This window comes from Stegodyphus dumicola, chromosome X2, assembly GCF_044657685.1.
Source record: "Stegodyphus dumicola isolate Sdum_Otavi_A_Nest chromosome X2, ASM4465768v1".
Taxonomy (NCBI): Eukaryota; Metazoa; Arthropoda; class Arachnida; order Araneae; family Eresidae; genus Stegodyphus; species Stegodyphus dumicola.
Window position 1 is genome coordinate 193,038,343 of NC_140781.1, and position 25,049 is coordinate 193,063,391.

The following is a 25,049-nucleotide window of genomic DNA, read 5'->3' on the forward strand; positions in this document are numbered from 1 at the left end:
TCAACGTCTACTGCAAAAGCGATTTTTCTATTGACAAGTATATTCTGTTGTTTGAGCAAAAGTGTGTCTTTAAAAATATTCAGGTTGAAATCTGAAGTCAAACTGAGTTAGTTTCGGTTTTCAAAGCATTTTGATTGATAGTTAATATTGCTGTAAAATTATTATTGGCTAGTTGAGTCTAAGATCCATTTACATCAACATAATTACGTAAAAATTAAATGACATAGAATAGTCTCGAAATGACGCAGTGCAGAGAGGGGTGACTATTTTTAGAATAGAGAAGAGAAATTTACGTTGCTAATTTAATAAAACATTAAAGGTTAAAGATTAAATTACGTTTACGATTAATTTACGTTGCTAATTTAATCAAAAATTAAAGGTTAAAGATTAAATTAGCAACGTAAATTTCTGTGTTAATCTTTAACCTTTAATTTTTGATTAAATTAGCAACGTAAATTAATCGTAAACGTAATTTAATCTTTAACCTTTAATGTTTTATTAAATTAGCAACGTAAATTTCTCTTCTCTATTCTAAAAACAGTAACCTCTCTCTGCACTGCGTCATTTCGAAACTTTTCTATGTCATACAATTCTTACGTAATTATGATGATGTAAATGGAACTTAAACTCAACCAGCCAATAATAATTTAACAGCAAAACAGTTCTAAAACAACAGTGATCTTCTATTACGAAAGGGTGACCTAATTGCCAGAATTAATAATTTTGGTGCCCTAATACTTCAGACAATCATTAATGATCTCATGATAGCTTATCAAACTGTCTAAATGTATGTGTTTCCTTGCTTGGTTGTCCTGAATAAATCGAGATGATTCGCATATTTTGTTTCCAATTTTTTTATTATATTTATACGCATAACATATCATACGATTCTGTGAATTTCAAATTCCTGTGACATTAGTAGTTTATATGACAAACTTGATAGATAATGCCCTCTATCATATAATGATAATCCATCTTCTTTTTTTATCGTCTTCTTTTCCGCTTCAGATCATCAAATCTTTTGTTCGTTGTTTTGTTTTCAATGACGTTAATGAGATATGAGCAGATGTGTCGCAAAAAAAACAAGACAAACCAGACATGTATTAAATTTTCTTTTGTTTCCCAATTATTCAACTTATACATATGTCTTACATTTCCTTATTTACATTAATGCAACTATACGATCGATCACACAGCTCTAAAGGAAAAATAACATAAAGTTAGTAAGATAAGGACAAGAGAAAATTTAATTCTGTAACTGTGCGCACGAAAATATAACGCATTGACTTATTAGCTTATCAGAACTTTTATTTTGTATTCAATGAAAGACTACCATATAACAACTAAACGAAATAGTTAAACTTGTCAGTAATGTTCGAAAGAAACACAATATCTTTATATTGTCGCATACCTATATAATTTGAATCTATATATTTATAAAGTTCTGAAAGCCTCCTTTTAGGAGTTACGAAATGCCTACAAACAAGACATTTTAAGACTTTAAAGTGTCATAAATAATAAAATTAGATATATATTACAGTATGTTACAACGCATGCATTTTTATGCAGTCGGAATTGAATGCTTGAAAAAGTAGAACAGCTATAATAAGTTCTGTACGTTTTCGGTTTCTGTTACGGCATAAACTGGGTTGCCAGAGTTAGATAGTTAATAAACCTTTAATTGAGGAGAAAGTTCTTCCTTTCACTGGGGTCATTAAGGAAATTAGTCCGTGAATTTTAGGCATCTTAAGTGTAGTACACAAAGTGTTACTTTTGTACTAAATAAGTAACACGTTATGTGTTTTCAAATGAAAATATTACATTGGTTCATGAATCATTAATATTTAAGTAATTTCATCACAATCGAGGGTAGGAAAAACGGGAAGCTACCCCAAACTGACAGTTTCACACATCGTCATACTCTTTTTATTACATACTTACTATATTATTTGACTCATTAAAAAGACAATTATAAATTCATAAAATGATATGCTTTTATATATAACATACGTTCAGGTTCAAAGTCTGACATTTGTTATGCTGGAAACAAAATGTAAGGAATAATTTCAGAAAGGAAAAAATAAAAAGCAATACAGATTAATAGTCCACTGGCAGAATACTGAACTAGAGTCCTTGTGCTGTTTTGATGCCATATTCGATGCAATTCGTTACCATATTCCATGGATATGTTTTGGATATGGAGCCATTCGCTGACAGAGTTCCTATAAAAATAAAAATTTTTAAATAAAGGAAATGCTTACTAGATTTCAGTGGCAAAGTCAGATATCATAAGTTTATTATTGAAAATAATGATACACGCCCGCTTTTCAATTCACATGTCTATAAAAAAAAGGAAAATTGCTAATTTGTCATCTTTTCTGCTTCTAAAAAAATCCTAATGACTCTACAAGTGGCGCCCGAACTAAAAGGGTTGTGGATGATGATTCTCCGCACCCAGGATTTGGCGACTAGGTCCCCTAAAACCCTAGTCGCCCTTTAAAAAGGGGAGTATATAAGGTATTTCTCCCACTTCCCTAGCGTGCTTTCGTGGTGTAACGGTAGCACGCTGGGCCGGTATTCCAGAGGTCTGTGGTTCGATTCTCGGCGAAGGCGGTTGCATATTTTTCATCTTGCCTGCTTTTATTTATATATATTTATTCATTTTAATTACATTATTTCTTTCTTCATTTATTTTATTTTTGTTTTATTTTTATTTTTCCCCTTAATTTATTTTGTTTTTATTTTTATTTTGTCTTTTGTTTTCCTTATTATATTAAATATTTCTAAAATTCAATCAGCAACTTCGCTTTTTATTATATTAAGTACCAACTTATAACTATGAATTATATGTAGCATATGAAATGCAAGTTGCCTTTATTTATGAAATACTGCTACTATATATACTTTGGTTTTGTTTTAAAAAAATACAGCGCTATACTGGTGGTGGCGGCTACTGGATTGTACTTGCTGAGCAGGCCTTATTCTGTTTGGTATACACCTTAGGTCAGAAACCTGCTCAGTGGTGATAAATAAATAAATATCACAAGACATCATTTGCACATGAAGAGCTGAAATGTTAATTCATTTGCGTGAGAAGAAAAGAAATGATAGCAAGATAATAATAATCTCTAAAAATTTCGATTGCATAATCATTTTCGTGTACCTTTTTGCAAGTCAATCTGATGTTTTAAATGCATAAACCGGTATGGTATAATAACGTTAGAAGTCGGTATCATACAGTAACCTTAGAAGAGGACATGTTATTCATCGCAAAATCTACAATGTAAAAATGTCTTTGCTAAACTACAGTTCTCAATAAATTTTTAAATGCATGGACATTTAAATACATAGATTTTCTTAAAGTCTAACTTCTTAAAATTATAAAAGCAAATTGCAGCAAAATGAAACTGTAAGAATTTATTTTGAATATTGTTATCACAACGATAAAATTCAATATATCTAAACATGCATATATGCGTTATAAACATTCCACTTTCATTTTGATGAAATCAATGAACAGGGGAATAAAGATTAAAACAATAAGAATTTGATGAGTACATACCGAAAATTCAGAAGTATGTTATTTTGAGGGATAATTTTGAAAATACCGCTATCACCGACAGAATTTAACTCTCCCTGTGATTCAATTTCATCTGATCTAAATAAAAAATATCCAAGTCAAATACTACGCATAAATATATCTTTGCAAATAATCTGAAAGAATAAAACAACGACTCATATTTATTTTCAGCTTGGAACTAAATTTGTTTTCACATATATAAATTACTTACTATGATAAGTTATAATATTAAATTAGTTTTCAGACTTCCCATATTCTATTTTTGAATTATTTTATCCCATATCAATTGAGCTATTATTCAGGATTACCAACAGCAGAAAAATTTTAAAAAATTTTGCGTTCAGTTTCTTAATTGGTTTATGATATGTTAATAGTTTGTTTCATTATTGTAGCTAACAGAGAAATGGAAATACGAATTTCATTCCTTCCTGTGTAATCCTAGCGAAATTTAAACGACAGCTTCCGAAACTTTAAATTTTTTTAGAAAATTCCAGTAAATTTTTTTGCTATTTTAAAATAATTTGTTAATTTCAACTCTGATAAATATGTTTGAAATCAAAACAATAATCAGTACAATTTAGAAAACAATAGTAGCATAATTTTATCCAGAAGTAGCTTACAAGAAAAAATGCACTGGAAGATAATAAGAAAAAGGAAACCGTTTTGAGTAAAAAAAGTACTTAATATCATGAGTCAGCTGAAATTGTTCATGAGAAACCTATGCGCAGACTGCACGGAAGCCCGATTTAACAAACGTTCAAAGACAAGAAAAACAAATTTACATAACTTTGGTAATAACATACTTCAAAGCAAATAACTATGCCGAGCCAAAAATTTCATATTCAAATTGATTAGCGATTTTTTACTGGTCATTTTATTGATGAATTTCAATCTTTCTATATGACTTCATCTATAAAAATGCTTACTTTAGGTTTAATTAGATAAAAATGAAGCAAATATTTACTCGGAAATTTACTTTTGATTGCATAATCACTTCTGGAGTAAAACAAGGAATCGCATTCTTATTTAGCACTTTAACATCAAATTTGTAAAATTAATCACTGTACTGCCATATAAATATACTTTTAATACTTTATTAGTATTTGGGTTTGGTTTATTTTGATTTTATAATTTATAATTTTAAGATCTGTATTATTAGTAGTAGCTACGAAAACGCCCACTGTAATTATTTGAAACTCACAACTGGATGCGTCATGTCTGTGATGCCTTGGCTTTTAGCAATAACTTGTAATTATAGTCACTGCGGTATTTATTTCACGTGTAGAGTACATATTGTCCCGTTATTTTGTAAAAGTTTACATAGTATTTCATGCCACTGAAACACAGCACGCAATCAAATAAGCATGTAAAAAAATGTACTTAAAAGTTTTATCATACTGGTCTTCAATGTCTGCATCATCTTGAACATTATCTCCCACTCGTTCCGAAGAAGATAAGTTAATATCCTTTGTGTCTTCATCATTTTCTTTTGCTTCAGTTTCATCTTCAGATTGTTCTGCTTCATCAGTTACAGAAGACAACTTTCTGGTCCAGCTAAAAAATTAAAAATAGCAAAAGATTTAAAATTCTACTTCAAAACATGAATATTTTTTCCAGTCATTTAAAAACTGTTGTGCCTTGACAAAAATTTGCTGCAAGAACTTATTTGATAATAGAAAATTAAGAGAAGGCTATCTGACTGAAGAAAGTTGCCCCTGTTAACAGTTTTTTAAAAGATAATCTTTCGCATTTAAGCATCAAAACGAAGAAAGAGTTTACTCAGTTGACTAACCGAACTGGGAATTGCAAAATTGACACGGAACCGAACACCTGAGGAAGCTAACAAGGTTTAAATCTAGCATTTGATGCACTAATAATTTTTAGTATCTATCCAAAACATATTTTCTTAATAAATAATAAAATTATCAATGAAATTGTTATAAATTACATCTAACATATTTTTATAAAAATATATATGGAGTCATTTGTTGAAGTAAAATCACAGGCACATTATTTGAGAACTGCAGTTGCAAAAACTTGATCTGGCGGCACGAAATCAGAATAATAAACAGAATAAGAAATAAAGAAAACAGAAGAATAGGTGAAACAATAAGAATAGGTGATAATTTAACCTCAGCTATTGATGAAATATAGTACTTTGTTTGATCTTCTAAAAGTAAAACTTTTCAAATTAACTACTGGTGTACACATATATATCTAATTAAAAATTTTGAGTAATTAAATGGACGCAAAAAATATGTAGCACTAAATTCAAAAAGTATTTAAAAATATTATCCATCTTTTAACTGAGTTATTAAAGTCTTGGTTAAAAACTTAATAACTGTTCCAATAAAAAGTTTTAAAAAAGCACACTTATGATTTTTAAAAGCAAACTTCGAAATACTTTAGTAAATTTATTTGATAAGAAAGTAATTTATAAAATTACAGTAATTTCATATAATATGAAAGTAGCGCATTGAAGACTGGAATAAAAAAAATTGAATACTCTAAATACATTCATTTTTAGAAGATATTACTGAAACATATTTTGAAAGCAAAAATTCCTTTGTCTACTTAAAAAATTTTTAATTCGTAATTCTACTTAAAACGCATGAATTTAAGCCCTGCGCCATAAAAATACAAAACTGTGCCTTTATGTAACTGAAGTAGGAACGAATATTCGACCGCTTTAATTTTCATATTTAATTCATACATTTTGAAACAATATCATACACAATTTCATACAATACCCTATTACACTTCATCGATCCGTATTTCATTCTGAATATTTTAACGCTTCCTTCAAGAAGCAAGCACTGCTAATGAAGAAGAAATAATGAAGAAGCAAGCACTGCTATAGTAAGCACTGCTATAGTATGCTAATGAAGAATGCTATAGCAATGCTAATGAAGAAGCAAGCACTGCTATAATAACTCACTTGCATATTGCAGTTCTGTGTCATGATCTAATTTACATCAGGCCCACCAGCGGCCAAGCGGTAAAGTCGCTGAACACTGTTAGTTCGGTCTGGGGCTCGAATCCCGACGAATGGGCTAGCTGCATGTTTTCCCTAACGGTAACGTGTATATGAGACAGTTTCCCTTAATAATTCTTGCACGAAGGCATACTTCCGTTAGGTAGATAGCCCTTGCCTGCTTTGCCGTTATTAAATAAACATAATCAAATCTTTTTTATACTATTTTCCTTAATTTTTAAAGATTTTAATTCAATATTTTAACATATTTTTAGAGTTTACCATCAAGTTAAATCTACCTTTACTAAATAGGAATAATCCCAGACTTTTTTTTGTGTGTGTACATGTGTGTACGTTTCATTTGTAACTAGAGCGCGTCATCACTGTAACTGCAATAAGTCATTTGTCAAAAAAAGTGTCTCTGCAAAAGACTCATTGAACGAAATAGATATATTAAGTTAACATCCTCATGAGTTATAAGGTATTTCTTCCAGTTCCCTATCGTGCTTTCGTGGTGTAACGCTAGCACGCTGGGCCGGTATCCTCGAGGTCCGTGGTTCGATTCCTGGCGAAGGCGGTTGCTATTTTTCATCTCTTCTGCTTCCAATTAACCTAATGACTCTACAGAGTAACAGTTTCAAATGCTTATACTCACTCCCAGATTCCCGGCACACACGAAGTTTTGTAGGATATCGTTATTTTAAGTTTACTTTTAAGATTAGGTGGTGCCTTAATTTTAAAACTGGCTAACAATGAAGCGCAATGTAATTTTCTGACTTCCGAGAAAACTCCACAGAGTAATATATTGAAGAAGAGAGTATGTCTGTAAGGTGTTTCTCCCTCCTTTCCGTATGCCTTCGTAGTGTAATTGGAAGCATACTCAACGCGTATTCTAGAAGTCCTATGTTCGGGTCCCGGCGAGAGCACTGTATATTTTTCTCTTCTCCTGCTTCAAATAACCGAATGACTCTACATGTCTGTTGAAATGCTGCAATGTAAATACCCATGCCAAATGTATCCATAATTTTAAAAAACTACGTAGAATATTATGCTAAACCATTCAATTTAATTTACCCATATAAAAGGTATGCAAGTAGAGGTCTCAGAGTAGCGTTGTCGCACCAGATAGCTTGTTGATAAAGTAATATTTAAGCAATTTCGCTTTAGGCTAAGAAATTTAGACACATACGCAAATTTAATGCATTCACTGAGAAAACTAAATCTTTCTTTCATATTTAATAGTTACTTACACATTTCGGTCCTTTTTCCCAGTAAGTTGTTTATCAACAGAGAGATATTGTAATGGTTTCGGAGCTGGCACATCAGGTGGTACTTCGAGATTCTGCAGCATATTTTGTGGTGCCATAGGACTAGCAGCAGGTAAGGAACGACGTCTCGCATTTACTCTAATAGTACCTGTTCTAGAAGGGGATATGGAAGTTATTGGGGAAGTAGGCAGGCTACTGCCGCTCAAACCTACACATGTAGTTGGAAATGGGCCCGGTGTGCGTTGTTTTGACTCCTATTTTGAAAATAAAAATTCCATATCAAATTGTAAGGAAGGGTATAAGTTAAATGTTTACAAAAAATTTGGGTAACGGATAAGTATACGTATATCATAAATGTAACACTGATAAAGTTTGAAAATAGTCTACGATAATAGAAGAGAGAAGTGAGAGAATAATAAAATTCCCTCATAAGACATTAACGTTTCTATTCAGCTAAATCAAAATAAATGATGTTGTAAGTAAATAAAATACATACATAATAAAATGGTGAAACAGTTCCAGTATATTACAAAAGTTCAAATTAATTGTTCTTATCTTAGGTTTCTGTTTTAGACAATTCTTTTTCTTAACTGAGAGCATGAAAAAAAAATATTTTTTTTTTTTTTTCTGTTTTGATATAATTGGGATTCAGACTGATTTTCATTTACTCATGCGACGCCAGTATTAAAATAAAATTCTTTCTATATGTGTATATTCTTTCTATATTTTATTTATAATCTGTGGGAATTTATCATGCTAATTTCCCTCCTATTGTCCGCAATTCCTATTGTATTCCTATTGTATTCCTATTGTATAGAACAGGTCCTATTGTATAAATATTGTCCGGTGCCAGTAAAAAGTTAAGTATATAAAAATAGCATTTGAAAAATTAATGTGAAACAATATTTTAAACTCCAGTCGTTTATATTTAGAGGTTTTAGTAGGTTCCAGAATATTAATGCAAAACACAACAGAAAATAATGTTAAACAGCTTAATCATTAATTTACCATCACATATATTAGAAGTCGTTAGAAAACATTTTAACAACTAGCTTACCACCTTCATCATACAAAAGCCAGATGTCCAGCTTTGGCTTAAACCAGGGGGTTTGCAGCTCTCAGGCATAGAATGTTGATGAAAATCTGCAACACTAGCTCTTCGTCTACCTATCTGCGATAAAAAATAAATAAAACTCAAGTAACTTTCTTTCACTGGTAGAAAATGATTCTTTATTAATTACATATTTGTTCGCACAAGGTGCATTAAAAAGTACTAAATTAAGGGAGAAATTTTCATTAAAGTGTAGTAGTTTGCGCTTGGCATCAAATAATCACTTATCTTGACAACTTTGGGTTTTCTTTACTTGAGAGATGGTAAAAATATTTTGGGTAAATTTCTTTTCGGTAGATACCTGTGTGTGGGTTTTTTGTAAACCGGACGCACTTTATATAAAAGATTTTATTCCGGGACTGACTAAATGCAATCAGTCATCAGGAGTCTTTAAATATAATACAATAAGGCAATCTCACAGATTTAAAATAACTACATTTTAAGATAATAACAGTTCGCTCTGCTGCTTCTGCTAAAGGAATTTTCGGCTTCTTCATTTTCAAGAAAAAATCAATGAAAATTATGCGAAAATTGTTTTGACAAATTCCTTCTTATTGCCACGGGAACTGGTGTAACCAAGGATTTCTAGTTCATGTAATATAGAAAAGATCTCTCAGAACCAATGGCGTTCTCCCAGTTTCTAGACTGAATTAGTAGCATCGACTATCCAACAATCGCTAATCGAAGAATCATGTGGCCTCTAAACTTTACAAAATTTTGCAAACTTTAATTTATTCAAATAATCAGAAAGATTCGTCCATAATCATTAATTCAATGCGAAAAATGAAGTCTAAAACTCACTAAATAAATCTTTCAGTTCAAATAAAGTAATACATTTTTTTTACTACAAGGATTATTGAATCTAGTAGTAAAATAAACCGCCATTAAGTTCAAAGACCAAATTAATGGCGATTTGTTTTAATCGAAGATCCTCAGATCCAGTTTACTGCCACCTAATCACCTTTTATCTATATTTTCTCTTCAGGTGTGTAAAAAATAAGAAAAGAAAAAAATATGAAATCCAATTTTTGCTAGTTCGTGGGTGGTTCTTTAAACGCTCAAGGAAATTGAATAATCTTACAATGGAGATAGCTATTTTAGTGTTCGTCACAGAATACATAAATAATGATAAACTAACTAGTTTAGTGTTTGCTAGAGAATACATAAATAATGATAAACATGTTTCTTTTTAAAACTATACAGTATTTTTTTTTAAAGATACTGCAACACATAATCCCTTCGATAGCGCATAATGATTCCTATTGCAGAAAAAGAGAAGTTATATTTCTTGCTTGAAACGTATCTCTCTTAATGACAAAATGATGAGCAAACTTATTATTTATTATACTATAATCCATTAATGCATTAACAATTAACAATTACTTAAATCATCTATGATAAAAGAAACAGGAACACTGTTTAAAGTCAAAAATAAAGTTTACCTAGTTAAATATTCATTCGTAACTTAAAGCGAATAAATATTAAAGAAATATTTTCGAAGGTATGAATAAATAAGAGGAAGTAATATTTAAATGAATCTACAAAATCATCACTATAAATTCTTACAAGAATCAAATGCTCAATACAAGATTTATTTTATTTCCTCTGGTGCAACTATATTTAAACTGATAATAATTAAAATAAGACAACGACTCGAAAGTTCATGTAAAAAAAATTGTAACACAGATTGTGAGATAAAACTTTTGCATTTATTAGATTATTTACGAGATTTCGTATCATGCGTTGAAATGCTTTTCAAAATATGCAGAAGAGACAAGAAGTAGTAAAATACAATATATATTTTAGTAAAGTTAGATATTTTTTAATCATTTTTGTGATAAAGAAGTGCAAATTAAAATCTTCATACTACCTTGAATGGCAACTGGGAAGTAGGAAATATTTAAGATAACTTAAAGTACTTGAAGAAAATTAAAATAAGTCAGGCACATATTATATTAAATATATTATAATTATGTCAATTACATCATGAATTATCATAAATTTTCACGAATATTATTATCAGCTGTAGTAAGAGATAAATCAGATATAATTTTATTATGAGATTATTATCATAGCATATATTATAATATAATTACTAATGTAATATCATCATATTATTATTATTATCAGATATATTAGCTATATATAAGATATAATTAATGAGTTATGTACTTAAACTTTTCCTTTCAGACAAAAATAATGAATTACAAATAAAACATAGTGAGGCAATTTTAAATTATGTAACTGATAATAAAATGGCCCAACGAATTTTGCCTTCAGTACGTTTTAAAATGTGTATTTTAAATATCCAGAATTATAGTCATAATTATGAATATCTAGAGCGATTAAAATGGAAATAAAATTAATTAAGGTATTATATGAGACCTGCGTTGTCAAATATATTAAAAATAACATTAAATCCAAATAGGGCCAACGCCAAAGTCGATGCAACCAGTTCGGGCACACCGGGTAGCAAAATTTAAGGACGATAAATTTTTGGAGGCACTCAACGGCAGAATTTAGGAACCGCTAAATTTTGGAAACACCTGGCTGCAAAAGGCCTACAGCCAGTCTTTCATCTACAGTAGCTAAGATAAAAATGAAATTCCTCAAAACGCCAAATACGTCCTTTCATCATCAGATTAATCGAAAATGATATTATAGTTATATTACAATAGAATGGAGTTTCTGAGACAGCGTAAACATTCCTTGTACAAACTGAATAAAGATACAGACTTTAACTACCTCAGAACTATTTGCTGTTATATTTATCGAGAGAACTGCGCATGTTGTTTTTAGATTTCATAGCGAAATTTTTGTTAGTAAGACTGACTTTCAATAAACAGATGTTCAAATGAAATGTTGTCTGTTTTCTTTTCAATTTTTTACTCTATTATTATTGCTGTTTTTAGTTTTATCACTTTTGTTATTATTATATTGTAAAGTATAATAACCTTCTTCCAATGCTTAAAATGAGGGGTTTCTAAAGTTAACTGTTTCCCAAATCAATTTAACTTCATGTAATAGTCTTCCTAAGCTTTACACCTCTCTGAAAGTCTTTAAATTTATCAGATTGTAGCTAAAAATAAGTATATTTTTTATTAGCAATTGGTTAGTAATATTTGTATATAAAATTGTCCAAAACTTTAGCCTTTTAAATTTTACTCATTTAATAAGTCAACATTCTTGCAATAAAGTATATAAGCATTGGCACATCAACCTAGAATTCACACTTAACAGAAAAAGAGACTCGTGAGTGTACTACCTTAGAAACATGAAACTAAAGGAAAATGCCTATAAGTGAATAACCTAAATTAAATTTCACAAAGATTGCTAATTCAAGGATTGATATGCTAGATATAACATAAAACTAAACCCAGATATGCCCTAAAACTAGAGCTTAATCACAGAAAATATTCAGAACTGCAGAAAGTAAAGTATATGATTTTTAAACTTGCAACTCAAGCTGTAGGGGCTGTCAGCTTGGAGGAAAGAAATCTTCTCGTTTTTTCCTCTTCAAAGTGTATACTAGCCAGTTCCTCTTAGAATGTCTTCCACGAAGGCATCCCTCCCTTTAGGCTGATATCCCTTGTGTGCTTTGCCGTAGTTAAATAAATCAGTCTTAAAAACTCAAATTACACCCCTTGAGTTTGCTTTAAGAGAATGTGCACGAATAAACCTAAAAACAGAGATAGATATGCCCTCACAATAGTGAGAAAAATATTGTAAAGCAGAGATTAAAACATTGATCCATCTTCATGCCCAAAACTAAATGGACTAAAATGAATTTTAACTACTTCTATTATAATATAGAAATTTTGTACAAGGGCTATTTGAAAACACAATTGTAATTAGGCTTAAATATTTTTGATATACACTGTGATCTTCAGGCATAAAAACAAGAAAGCTTGCTGAGCTGCTAACATTTCTAATCCAAGATAAAAGGAATCCGCATTTTTTTTTTCAAAGAAAATGTTTTAACTGGAAAAATGAAAATGTGCTCTGATGGCAATTCAGCACGTTTACTTATTAATACAAAAGCTGTATGCATTTATACTCCGAAATCTACTTTAATCAGTCTGAGAATGGGCTTTGCTTATATAGTCGAATATGGCAAAGGACGGGAGAACTATTTGTTCAAGAGAAGGGGAGCTTTCCAGGATAAATTTTATCTTGGAAAATAGGCTCGTGTTCATGTTACACATAGTGCAAACCCTAATAATGGCCATACAACAGTCCCATTTTCCGGTATTCTCTAAGCAATTTGCATTCGAAAAGATACCAGTTAATTATAAAGTAGATTAAATGCTGTTGCCAGCATTGAAATATTGGACAGATTTCAAAAAAATTCAATTCAGTTAAGTCGATATATTACTATTATTATGCGAATGACCTGCAATACAAGGTTTACTTACCGATTTGATAGAGCCAGCAGGTAAGCCAAATGTTCTCAAGTATTTCTTTTGGTCGTCTGAAATACCATCTGTTGTTATATCTTTCCGGAACACTCGAGTATCTGTCAGCATGCGCCTTGTTTCTTCAAGCTCCTTGTGTTCCTTATCAAACAAGCGTTTCAGGTGATCGACGTACAATACTAAAACTTCAAAAGCACGGCTAACTCGTTCTTCCTGTATGTAAATAATATGGCATCACATTTAAAAACTTTATTTATAATTTAGTAATAAATATACATGATATCACTTAAAATTGATGCAAAAATGTGGTATAGATTTAAAATTCAACATAGCTAATTAATTGTTCGAAAATTGCCCTATAAAAGAAACCAAGCAAAAGCTTTGAGAAATAAAAATATTTCGCATTAGTAAGTGCACTTAATAACCTTTCATAATACTCATAACCATTTCAAGACCAATTCAGGTTAAAAGTTTAAGATTTTTAAATTTTAGAGGTTAAAAAATTACGTTTTAGGCTTAAGCAAATTTAATGTCCAGTACTAACACTGAATATCAGTTAATGTTAGAAATAGATTTAATATACCAATGTAAACTGTGTATAACTGTCATTAATGTTCACATAAAAAGTTAAATTGGCATTATGAGAATAGAAAGCATCCTCTGTTTTACAACAAGAAGCTAGGTATCAAAGTTTAAAATGCAAACGAAAATCTAGTGTACTACAATGACCATAAGGTCAAAAGATTTTTCCCGTTGACAGAATTCAGAATTTATTTAAGAAATAATATTTAGATTTTTATCAATTTTTCCATTTATCAAATTTGGGAATTCTATGCATTCTTTTCAAGATAATTTAGAGCACTGAGGTGAATCTGAAAGATTTCTGTTTCTTGGTTTATGTGTGATCTATGAAACCAGACGTTTTAGAGTCATGAAACAATGTACGATGTAAATAACTTTCGGTAGATTAAAAAATAATGAATATTATAGAAAATTATAAAAAGACAGTGCGTTAATTTTTTATAGTAGGAAAAAGACGATGTATTTTTCAAAAGAAAGGCAAGCTTCCCTTCGCCCAAAGTTTGTTCGCAATTGGACAAATAATTTTATAAGCAGAAATGACAATTTTTGTTGTTCGTGGATAACGTCCCTTCTCATTCTCGAAAATGTTTTAATCTGAAAACATTCAACGTTACTGTTTTTCATCTAACTTACATTTGAGCGCTGCAGTGTAGGGGTGAAAACTTTGAAAAATATTTGGAAATCCACTATGAACGGATCTTTATGGGCATGTTATCAATTCAATCATTGCTCATTCCTTTGAGCTACGACTTGAATATTCTTCAGGCAATACAATGGCTTCAGTGACCTTGGCAAGTGGTTTGATTATAACCATCATCAACTGCATCCTCCTTTGGAGTTTGATAACAGTTAGTGAAAAGGCTTCGAATGGAATTACTAAAAACTTTGGATGAGAATGCGCTATTAACAGCAGCTGTTGCTAATACTTTTTTTTATGATGAGGTTATTATTTTGGATGAGTCATGTGACAAATAAATCTTTAATGTTCTAATAAAGAACACTTTCAGTGGTAACGAAAAAATAAAAAATATTACGCCACTGATGACACATGAAATTCAAAATATGCTGAATACTCTGGGATGATATCCGTGTTAAAAGGGTTAGAGCATTCTTTCTAGTTATTTCATTTTATTCATTTATATTTATGTATCATATATGCAAACGTCAAGCAATGGGGCTACAAAATTAAACCCCGTGGCCTAGATATGCCCTAAAACTAAAGCTGAAAAACCTTGCACACAAAAAGCGACAACATCAATGATAGAAAGAACATCAAGGACATTAAGCCTACAAAACTAATGAAAATGCTTCTCCCATTGCTTCTCTCAGTAAGTCTCCGGACACGGCCCCTTCTCCGTCTACTTCCATAAAAGCAACATAGTCCCTTAAAGTTATATGTGTATATGGAGAAAGACCACTATATGTTTCCAGTGCTGTCTAACAGAGAACAAGCACATTAGGTATGCCATAGATATTGACACTGAATTTAAGAGATTCATGATTAAGCACCTCAAAATTCAACACCACATTAAAGCCATCTTGGAAGCGCTCCAACGCCAAGATCTTGAGTTGTACCGTCCTTGACACCTTACTCTAAAGCCTGCGCTTTCAGCGATGCAAGAATAATACCTATGTATATTTGTGTCGTCAATATTCAAATCTTCAAAGACACAAAGGAGAGCAAAATGCTACATAAGTGTCTCTTCGAAGGCGCCTAACTGTGCCTTTAGAGCCTCCCAATTAAGCCATTAGGACCACAAGGGAGGAAAATGTGCTTTCTAATTAAAGGTCAAGGGCAATTTGCGCCAATATGTGCTACCAGTGATACGCATTTTTTGCCTTCAGTGCTTTTTGCCTTCAGTGATACGCATTTTTTGCTATAATAGAATAGAAACTTACGTAACTTGCCAGAAGCTATGAATTATTATACTGTAAGACGCATATGGGATCAGTCAATGAACTCTGTGAACTTCAAACAAACTATGAACTATGAATAAGTGACCACTGATTAAATCTAATCACATTAGCTATCAATAAATGGCAACTAATTCTAACACCAACAGAAATTACCTAACCAAATATTAAACAACCCAAAGTTTCCAACCATCTAACGAATCTGCATGTATTGTAGCTATACCATCATGCTATACCATCATATTCTATCGTAACTGGTGTATATAAGGCATTTATAGTGTTTCATATCTTTTATAACTTGTGCATTCTACCGCATGCATTATATATAATACAGTCGCACTCCAATTATAGGCCAATATTGTACCACCAATTTAAGCATCTTGCATGTATCTTGCAACACCATTTAAAGTATCCATTATACAATTTATGATATTTACTGCATATTGAAACACCATTTCATTTATCATATATATCTGCTGAGAAAACTCCAAACATCATTTCCTAATGTGTTACTGCTAAATGGAACCTCTGTAACCAACAGTATCTGTTAAAGTGTCACCGACAATCTGAACCACCAAACTACAAAAGTATTGTCAGAACCCCATATATACTGCTATTACTCCTAACTTCAAAGTGAAAACCAGTGTTAAACCTTTGAACAATGTTTCAGGAAGTATGTACAAAACATTGTGAGCCTCTTTTTCTCGTTTTCATTTTTTTTTTTTTTTTTTTTAAATTTCAATAAACTCCTGACGCTGTACGCTTGCAGGCCCTTGCGGATCTGAGTTCATCTAGACACAGTTAGTGTGCCAAGGCAGCGGCTCTGAACTTGTGGTACGCGTAATTCGCAGGGGTACCCGCATCACAGGTTGAGAGACCCCTGCTTATGCCATCTGTATCTTATGCCTACACCTTCCCGGAGTGCAGTGCTGGCTTGGTTCTATGTCTTGACAGAAAACCCTGGGGGAAAAGCATTGTAAGCTTGGCGGTTCCAGAACCCTGATGAAAGACTGTCTGTACGGTTACACCGAGGGAAAAAAGGCTATAAGCCATCGTGCTGGTGGTATCGGTAGCGGGCGTGGCTCTGCTTCTTGACTCGAATTTCGTGTAAAGACATGGTATTGGTAGCGGTGCGCTGCCATGGACAGTCCGTGGTCATCACAGATATTCCGTGTAAAACCTTCAGCCGGTGGACTGCCTGCGTAGTGCTGGCGGGAGCGCTCCAACGATCGATAAACTTCCAGGCTTATAGAATACCACACCTCATGGTGGTCTCAGTTCACCCCGAGTGGTGATCCCGGTTGACCTGTTCAGCCATGAGGAGAGAGAACTTTTTAATCCATCGCCTGTAAGTATGGTACGAGGCGGCGGTGTAGCGAGATACTTTATGCTCTCAAGTTGGACTCTTTTTGCCTTGGATGACCACCTTCCTCCTAATATGGCGGCTTCTAAGGGTTTCAGGTCCGGTATTGAATCTTTAAATAGTTCTCGGAGCCAATAATTTATATATGCTAGTAATTTATGCTTATTTATTTATATTATCTATATCTTAAGCTTATTTATTATCTTATCTTATGCAACTATATCTTATTCTTATTTATTTATATCATTTATTTCTATTATTTATAATTTATGCTTACTTACCATCATATGCTTATGCTTATTTATACGCCTGCTTATGCCATTGCGTACCCCTAGGAGTACGTAAAAAAGGAAAAGTAATGGCAGGAAATAATAAAGTGTTATAAGAAATGCTGATAAAAATCAAAATATTCAGAAAAGTTAAATAGGGTATTGATTAGAAAATCAGTACTATCCGAAATGGGTTTAAAATCAATGTAGTAAATTGTAGCTAGTCCCGCCCGCGCTTGTCATATTATGTAGCTTTCTTTCTTTAAACTGTGATATACAAACCAGTTTAACCCTTTGTTGCATACAAATAATCTAGAGAAATTAAACGAAAATGTTTGTATTTTTTCTACCTAAAATAACCTTAGTAATAATAAAAAAAATTTTATTCAAATTTCGTTTTAAATAATTGCTACAGTTTGTTCACTACAGTGGACAGCATGCATACAAATCTCTTCCCAACGATTTATGGTCATTTCATTTGAAATCATTTTCTGCCTTGTTTGCAGTGATCATTACCATCTTCTAAATGGTAAATCTACAACTAACATGTAAATACAGATCCTCCAAAATACCTTCATTTCGTCGATTATGATTGAATTCATTTTGCTACGATTTTGTAACCTGTACCTATTGGATTCAAATGCCAAATGTTCTAGAAATTCCTTGCCAAACATAAACATTTCCAGTGGTGTTTTGGCTTGATAAACAGTACATTTGGGTTTCAATTCACTCTTTTCGGTAGATCTTTATCTACCCACTCCACAATTTTCTCAAACTGACATTTAAAATAAAATGTCTAAAATTACTAATTATGAATAAAAAAGGGCATTATAAGAAAATGTAAGCAATATTATATAATGTTTACTATGAGAAATTGTACTAACTTGGAAACAGAAGTAGCAGCCATTTTCCAAATAGCAATGTTTTACTTAGTGATGCTATAGAGCCATCTGTGATCGACAGTTGAAAGTTCTAATAATATAGAATGAATAAACACAGAAATGGAATCTGTTAAGGCATTCACGGAAGAATAAACAAATTTAAACTTTTGTCTACTAGAGTGGGCATGATGCAACAAAGGGTTAAGTGTGAAGCTTTGTTTTAGATTCCTATTCTTTTAAAACTGCGAATTATAAGATGTTGTTTATATAAAAATGAAAAAATAATTAAGAAATGGATCTTTGCATACTACAGAAGCTACTTATCGCAAACAGTTTCGATTTGGTGTCTGCGCCTAGCAAAGTTTGAGAAACCACCGTTTCAAAATCAGCATGAAAATCCACAATGACGAACTGTTTCAAAGGCTTGCGTGAGTAAACGATATTTTTTCAAAATTAAATAAACTGAGCTTAGGACTGCTGAACAGTTCCATAACTGCTTAAAAAGCGTCTGACAAAACTGATTCTGTGTTCAATGCCCAAAAAGTTAGATTTCTGGGAACCATGCATTGAAAAGGAATAAGGCCAAAATATTCGCGACACTTTACAAATTCTTGCCGGAAAAACCAGCTTCAGTTTATAAAATAAGTTAAAGAGGGCATATGAACCCACTCGTATAAGGCTTACAAGAGTCGTTAAAACATTAAATGCCCAAACGAAGTGAGAAAGACAATTGAATTTCAGATCTTGTCAATGAAAGATTCCTTTAAACAGTTTCAAAATTAAAATTTTCTGAAAAAGAAGAATTTATACTTTTCTGAATTTATTTATTTCAGTTTATTAATTTTATGGTATTAAAATGAAAGCATTGCAAGATATATTTCGAGAATAATGAATGAGTGTCAGCGGGTTGTAGGATTTTAAGGAGGAGATTAGATGCGTTTAAGAATTACAGTATGTCTTATTAAGAGGTACAAGAAAGGAAAAAGGTTGGGAACAGCTATGCTAAGGCAATTTTGCGTACGGCGCTGTGCTAGTGCCCTACACACTTATTCCTGCCCTGTCCTATATGTAATCTGCATTAGGTTAAAAGTTACTAACCTTATGTGTTAATTATACGTTAGTCCTCTTCCTAGCGCTGATTCCTATTTGTACTTGTATGTTCTTTATTTAAACTGCATTCCTGTTCGTAGAAATAAGCACTGTCGTCTTTTGATTGCCTGCAATAGTAACATTTTACTGCATATGACAGAAGAATTATTAAGTGCTTCTTACCTGCTGAACAGAACCATAAGTTTCAGAGCGACTAGACATTCTAAATGTAGCTTGCTGAGCAACGTCAATATGATTCTGAATTTTCGAAATCACATCTCTTATATCAGGACTAGAAGCTTTAAGGTTGAGTATCTGTAAGAATTTAAAATTTTTTTGATACAGCATTTTGAAAGTATAAAGTAAGATTCAAAGGTTAAAACGTGATATAAAATTTGTACATTTCAATAAAGTAACTTCTTGTTAAATGGAAAAACTAACAAGAGTATTTAACTCTGGTAATTAAACCTCTTCAGTATTCTTCAAAAAACAGTATTCATTAAAATAAATGTAGATCAATAAATAGAAAAATTCTAAGCATAGAATATGGTTAATTAAGACACAATAACACGCCGAATAAATACTAATTCAGAAGTCAAACAACAAAAATCAGCGTTATACCTACAAAATTTTGTAGGTATAACGCTGATTTTTGTTGTTTGACTTCTGAAATAGAATATGGTTATTTTGCCTTCTGCGTGCTCATAACGATTCTGGTCGGGAAATTTCATGATTTGCAAAATACGCTAATATAACTTTTCAACTCTCTATCAAAGTAGGAGATACAGTGTTTTTAGAGCATGTAGCTTCAAACAAAAAAAGAAAAGCTGAGGAAGAAAATATATGTTAATGATATTTTTTGTTCACATAACTTTCTTCATCTCAAACGGGAAAGAAATTCAAGTACCTTTTAGGGCTGCTTTGCTAATGCTTCAGAAACAATAGAAACAAGCTTCTGATTATCAAACATATACTTAAACAGTGCTAAGTCATGGATTATGCAATTTTAGAGTATGTTAGAACGAAATATCTTAATAAATGCGTGAATTTTAACCATGCTAACACTTCTTTATGAATAAGTTTACGCATAAATTTAAAATTTGTTTTGCAAAAATGTTTGATACAACTTTCAAACGTCAAAAAATTATATATATTAAGCCAAGGCTATTAAATTAAATTTTCAATTTTCAGTTAATTATTCATTATCTATAAAATAACTCAATATTATAATATTAAAAAGACACAACTTTGAATTCTCATAGTACATAGACAACGAGATATTTGTAGAAGTAGTTTTGGGCCGTTATTTAAATATTTAAATGTAAGTAATTGAAAAACAAAAAATGAAAGTTCAGTGGAGATAATGAAATAAATATTTAATATTTCCCACCCTTCTTTTGGATCAAAAACTTATAATGGCATAATACACAGACATCGTATAGATATTTATTTTTAAAAGTTTAATTAACTATTATTTCCTGCTTTATTTATTACTACATGATTCAGATTCATTTTTTTTCAAGGTTACTGATCGGCTTCCGTAGGGCTTCAGCCTAGGACTCAAGCCCTACTGTTCAGTATATTTATTGTGCTAGAACTGCCACCCAGACGGGACAGTAGTTAGTGACTCTGACCACCCTACCGAAGGTCCCCGGTTCGACTCCCAGAGAAGGCATGGATGTAAACTCTCTGTCCCTTTATAGTAGGTAACTGTGATCGTCAGTTAGGTGCCTCCATAATAAAGTGGCCACCGCTTCTGGCCTTAGCAGTGGCCAAAGCCTAAAATGGCTACTGCCCGCCAAAAAAAATATCCTGGGATTTGTTACTTTTCTTGATATTTCAAAGTTAAAATTCTAATTTGTACCGATATTTTGATACTAGAGCAGGTAATTACGAATGTAGACCTCATTAGGCATTCGAAGCTGGAAACGTAAAAAATTATTACGCCCTACCTGTTAGGTAATCACACCACGGATCTTTAAGTGTTTTAGCTGAATGTACTAATCGCTACACTATAAGGAGAGTGCAAGAGAGAATATTTAATTTGACAGATGGGTTTAAGCCTAAATAGCATCGATATTGCGTAACTCTTGTTTCCAAATTCTTATTATTGCTAACAAGTGTAAATGCATCAGATAATCTTAAAATTAACATGCAGTGTAAGTCAAGTGATATTTTCCTTATAATGAAAAATTTTACGCCTTTTCATTCCATAATCCAGAATTTAATACCTAATTTTTCCGTTGTTTCTTAATTTAATTTCTAAATAAGAATGCATATAGACTAAACTATAATACTTATTTTAGATACTTAAAATCCTTATTAAATTTAATTTAATATTCAAATTTATTTTTATGCAATTTTTGTTATGTCTGGTCTATTACAAAGTAAAACTTTGCAGTAGAATGTAATTGAGCGTCTGCAGTAAAGTTCGCAAATGAATTTTCTAAATTTTAAAGTTAGCATACTTTTAAGGAATGAAATATATTTTTAATTTCTATCATTTTAAAAAGAGAATTAAACGTTTTGCTGCTTGAGAACTTACATTTAAATTTTCTCGCATTGCTTGAAATTCGATTTCCACATTCTTCTCAGCCGTATCTCGTTGACGTTTATTTACATCTAGTCTTTTATTCAGAGTTGTACGATCAGTTTTGAAAGCCAGGGATAGGGCAATAAATTTGCTCTAGTAATGAAAAGAAATATTTATTTATAATTAATGCAAGTAATAGCTTACTATGCATCTAAATGTTTAAATGGTAAATAATACATTAATCAACTTACCTCAAGTTCTTGTTCATCAAATGCTTCAACCCTAAAAAAAAATAATTTAAAATTCACTGTAAAAATTTTCTAAATATCATCATATGCATATTAAGTGAAAATTTATTATTTTATCTAATAACCAGTTTGAAGTAATTAGAAGTTGCTTTTTGAAATATCAGATTCGCTGAAAGTAAGATATATGTAGAGTTTAAAAGACTTAGATCAAAACAATATCTGTTTCCTTATTTGTTTTCATTTCCCAAGGCGTATGATATAGTAATAAAAATAACAGAGGAAGAGGCATTAAATGGCTTGAAGCTTAATATATCTATTTGAATACACGAGCCTATCACTGCTTAATTATATGGAGGAGTCAACTCTACAGGAATCAATTAGTATTCCGGATCTCTCCCTTCTTGCAAAACAAATTACATGTTTCTAGGTCTTCAAACACTATATTTTTAACTAAATGAAGCTTTCAGGCAGCATAAAATGCGAGTTATTTTCTTTGACACTTTTGTTTACACATTAAATTTAACTAATGATTTCATAAAGCAGTATTTATTATAAAAAACTCATTTGTAATGAAATCATATTGGAATCAATGTCATTATTCTCTTAAATTGTTTTTTATATGCAAATAATATCTGTGTAGTGTTTACAGCGTTTCGAGTAGATATCAATCAAGTAATCACATTTATTTCTGAATACAAGCGAAATTGCACGCTGAAATCTCTCAGCTAATCAGTAACATTAGCGTTCAGACAGTCCAACTAATTAGTAACATTAATTATCTTGTATTTTATTAAGCGAGCTTGAAAATGTTGTCAGATGGAACATAAAGTCCTGGGCCATGTAATTCCGAAGCATAAGAGAGTAATCCGTTTTTTAGACTTTTCATTGGAGTAGCAGCCAGCATATTCTTGCTTTTTACCATTTCACTAAATTAAGTAATTCATCAGAAAATAAGAATTTTAAACAGATAAATACAGCTGAAAAAGACCAGTAGCAGAGGTCCTCGCTTTTGCAGCTCTTTGCAAATTCCAGCCTATTTGCTTTCATTTTTTTTCTTTATATTTCCTGAGCAGTTTGCTTGCTATTATGAAATTTGAGAGAAAATTATACAAGATAGGAAAGAGATTTAAAATTCTTATCGATATTTTCAATGTACAATGCGATGAAGAACCCTGCATCCATTAATATAAGTCTCTATAATTCTGAGTTTTGTAAAGAATATATCTGATTAGCTGCCAAAAGATGGTATGTACTCCCTCGTATTAGTCACACAAATTAATAAGTTTCAAAGCTGTTTATGCCATTATTAGCCATGGTGTAATACTTGGCAACCTCTCTCCTAATAATGAGCTATTCGGTATCACGAGATCAAATTGAACACATAGAACGATTGGGGGTCTTTGTTAATAGGACTTAAATCTGGTTTTAAAAATGTCAGCCATTTCCTAAAACCAGATTTAAGTTATAAACATTTAATTTTTAAGCCGAATGTGCTGATCTCTACACCACAAAGACAGATAGATGTCTTGAATTCCTCCCAATGGAGCCTGATACTACAGATGTTGGAGAACCACAGCCAAAACAGAGGCCAGGGTATATTTTTTTGTTTGTTTGTTTGTTTAACAGGCCACCCACGTAAACAGCGAATTGTGCTTCAACTATCTTATTGTGTCATCTCTGTTTTCGAGAGTCTCCAGCTATCCTGAATCTTCCACTTGTGGAATTAGATAAGTTCCTAGTATTCGTGAATATGATGCAGCATTCTCATGCCCGTCGAAATGTTAAGATCCGAACAGGTGGCGTGACATGATGTATGCCAAATCATCACATAGAGTGAGCTGTATCATTTTCGGAGAATTATGCCAAGTGACGTAATTTAATTTCTTCTCCTTACGTGTAGACATAAGGACTTCCCACACGCCCGATACATTTAAACATAGGGGAAAGCAAATACTTACGATAAAGGGCTATCTTTATGAACTCCAAGCTTAGCTAAAAATGTGTTTGGTATGCTAGGAAACGCTATATCAGGTACAGGAAGGCAAAGAACACCCACTGATGGAGATAAATTAGGAGCTTCACTTTCAAAACTATCTTTAGTAGATTCAGTTTCTGAATTTTCCTTAAGTTCAGGTATCAGAGTTTTCGATTCACTTGCATCCCGGTTCCTTTGACTAGTCTAATTAAAAAAATAATTCTATTTATTTTCAGAAGAACAATCTAATAATGGCATTTATGAAAACATTTCATGAGATTAATATAATCATTTGTATGATAAACATAGTTATTAACACACTTTACAAAGAAATGGACACGTTTCATTAAAAAAAAAGAATGCGTTGATAACCTTCAAACATTTCAATTATTTACTAAAGTAAAGGTTTTTGTACAAGATAAAATAAGATGTAGATAAATTTAGATATACATTGTACTCTTAACCTATAGCATAAAAATTCTCTAGTATTCTACTATTCTCTACTATTGCTGATAGCTATTTCAACGATAAAAGCTAATCGTAGTATTTGCGAAGTATTGCAGAGAAATTCTGTTAATCCTTTTGTTTCCACTGTATTAAGGGAAGATGTGAAACTAATTAGAAACTTTGATACTACTTTTTTTTATATAAAATTCATATATACGGAAAAACCTCACAAGTTTCTAAATAAGTATATTGACACCGGTAATTTAATTCCGCCTTTGCATTATTTTGTTAAATATATTTATTGATTTTAAAGAAACAACATGCGATAATAGATGAGAATATTCTTTAAGTTAAACATCTTGGAGGATGTGACAGCCAGTAACAGAAAAATGCACGATTT

General features: G+C 31.6%; 1 protein-coding gene across 4 annotated transcripts in view; it reads right to left on the reverse strand.

Moving 5' to 3' along the window:
- Window positions 1-1,097: 1,097 nt before the first annotated feature.
- LOC118181529 (uncharacterized) overlaps window positions 1,098-25,049 on the reverse strand; it is a 30,051-nt gene continuing 6,099 nt past the window's right edge. For 3 of the 4 annotated variants that reach the window (XM_035350692.2, XM_035350696.2, XM_035350695.2), the window contains exons 6-15: window positions 24,186-24,406; window positions 22,231-22,261; window positions 21,992-22,132; window positions 19,630-19,761; window positions 13,349-13,561; window positions 8,880-8,993; window positions 7,805-8,076; window positions 4,979-5,134; window positions 3,563-3,658; window positions 1,098-2,222 (exon numbers count right to left, since the gene is read on the reverse strand). In XM_035350692.2, coding sequence (XP_035206583.2) covers window positions 2,036-2,222; window positions 3,563-3,658; window positions 4,979-5,134; window positions 7,805-8,076; window positions 8,880-8,993; window positions 13,349-13,561; window positions 19,630-19,761; window positions 21,992-22,132; window positions 22,231-22,261; window positions 24,186-24,406 — 1,563 coding nt within the window. In that variant the 3' untranslated portion in view covers window positions 1,098-2,035. The remainder of the gene's footprint in view (window positions 2,223-3,562; window positions 3,659-4,978; window positions 5,135-7,804; window positions 8,077-8,879; window positions 8,994-13,348; window positions 13,562-19,629; window positions 19,762-21,991; window positions 22,133-22,230; window positions 22,262-24,185; window positions 24,407-25,049) is intronic. The other variant, XM_035350694.2, reaches the window with a different exon arrangement.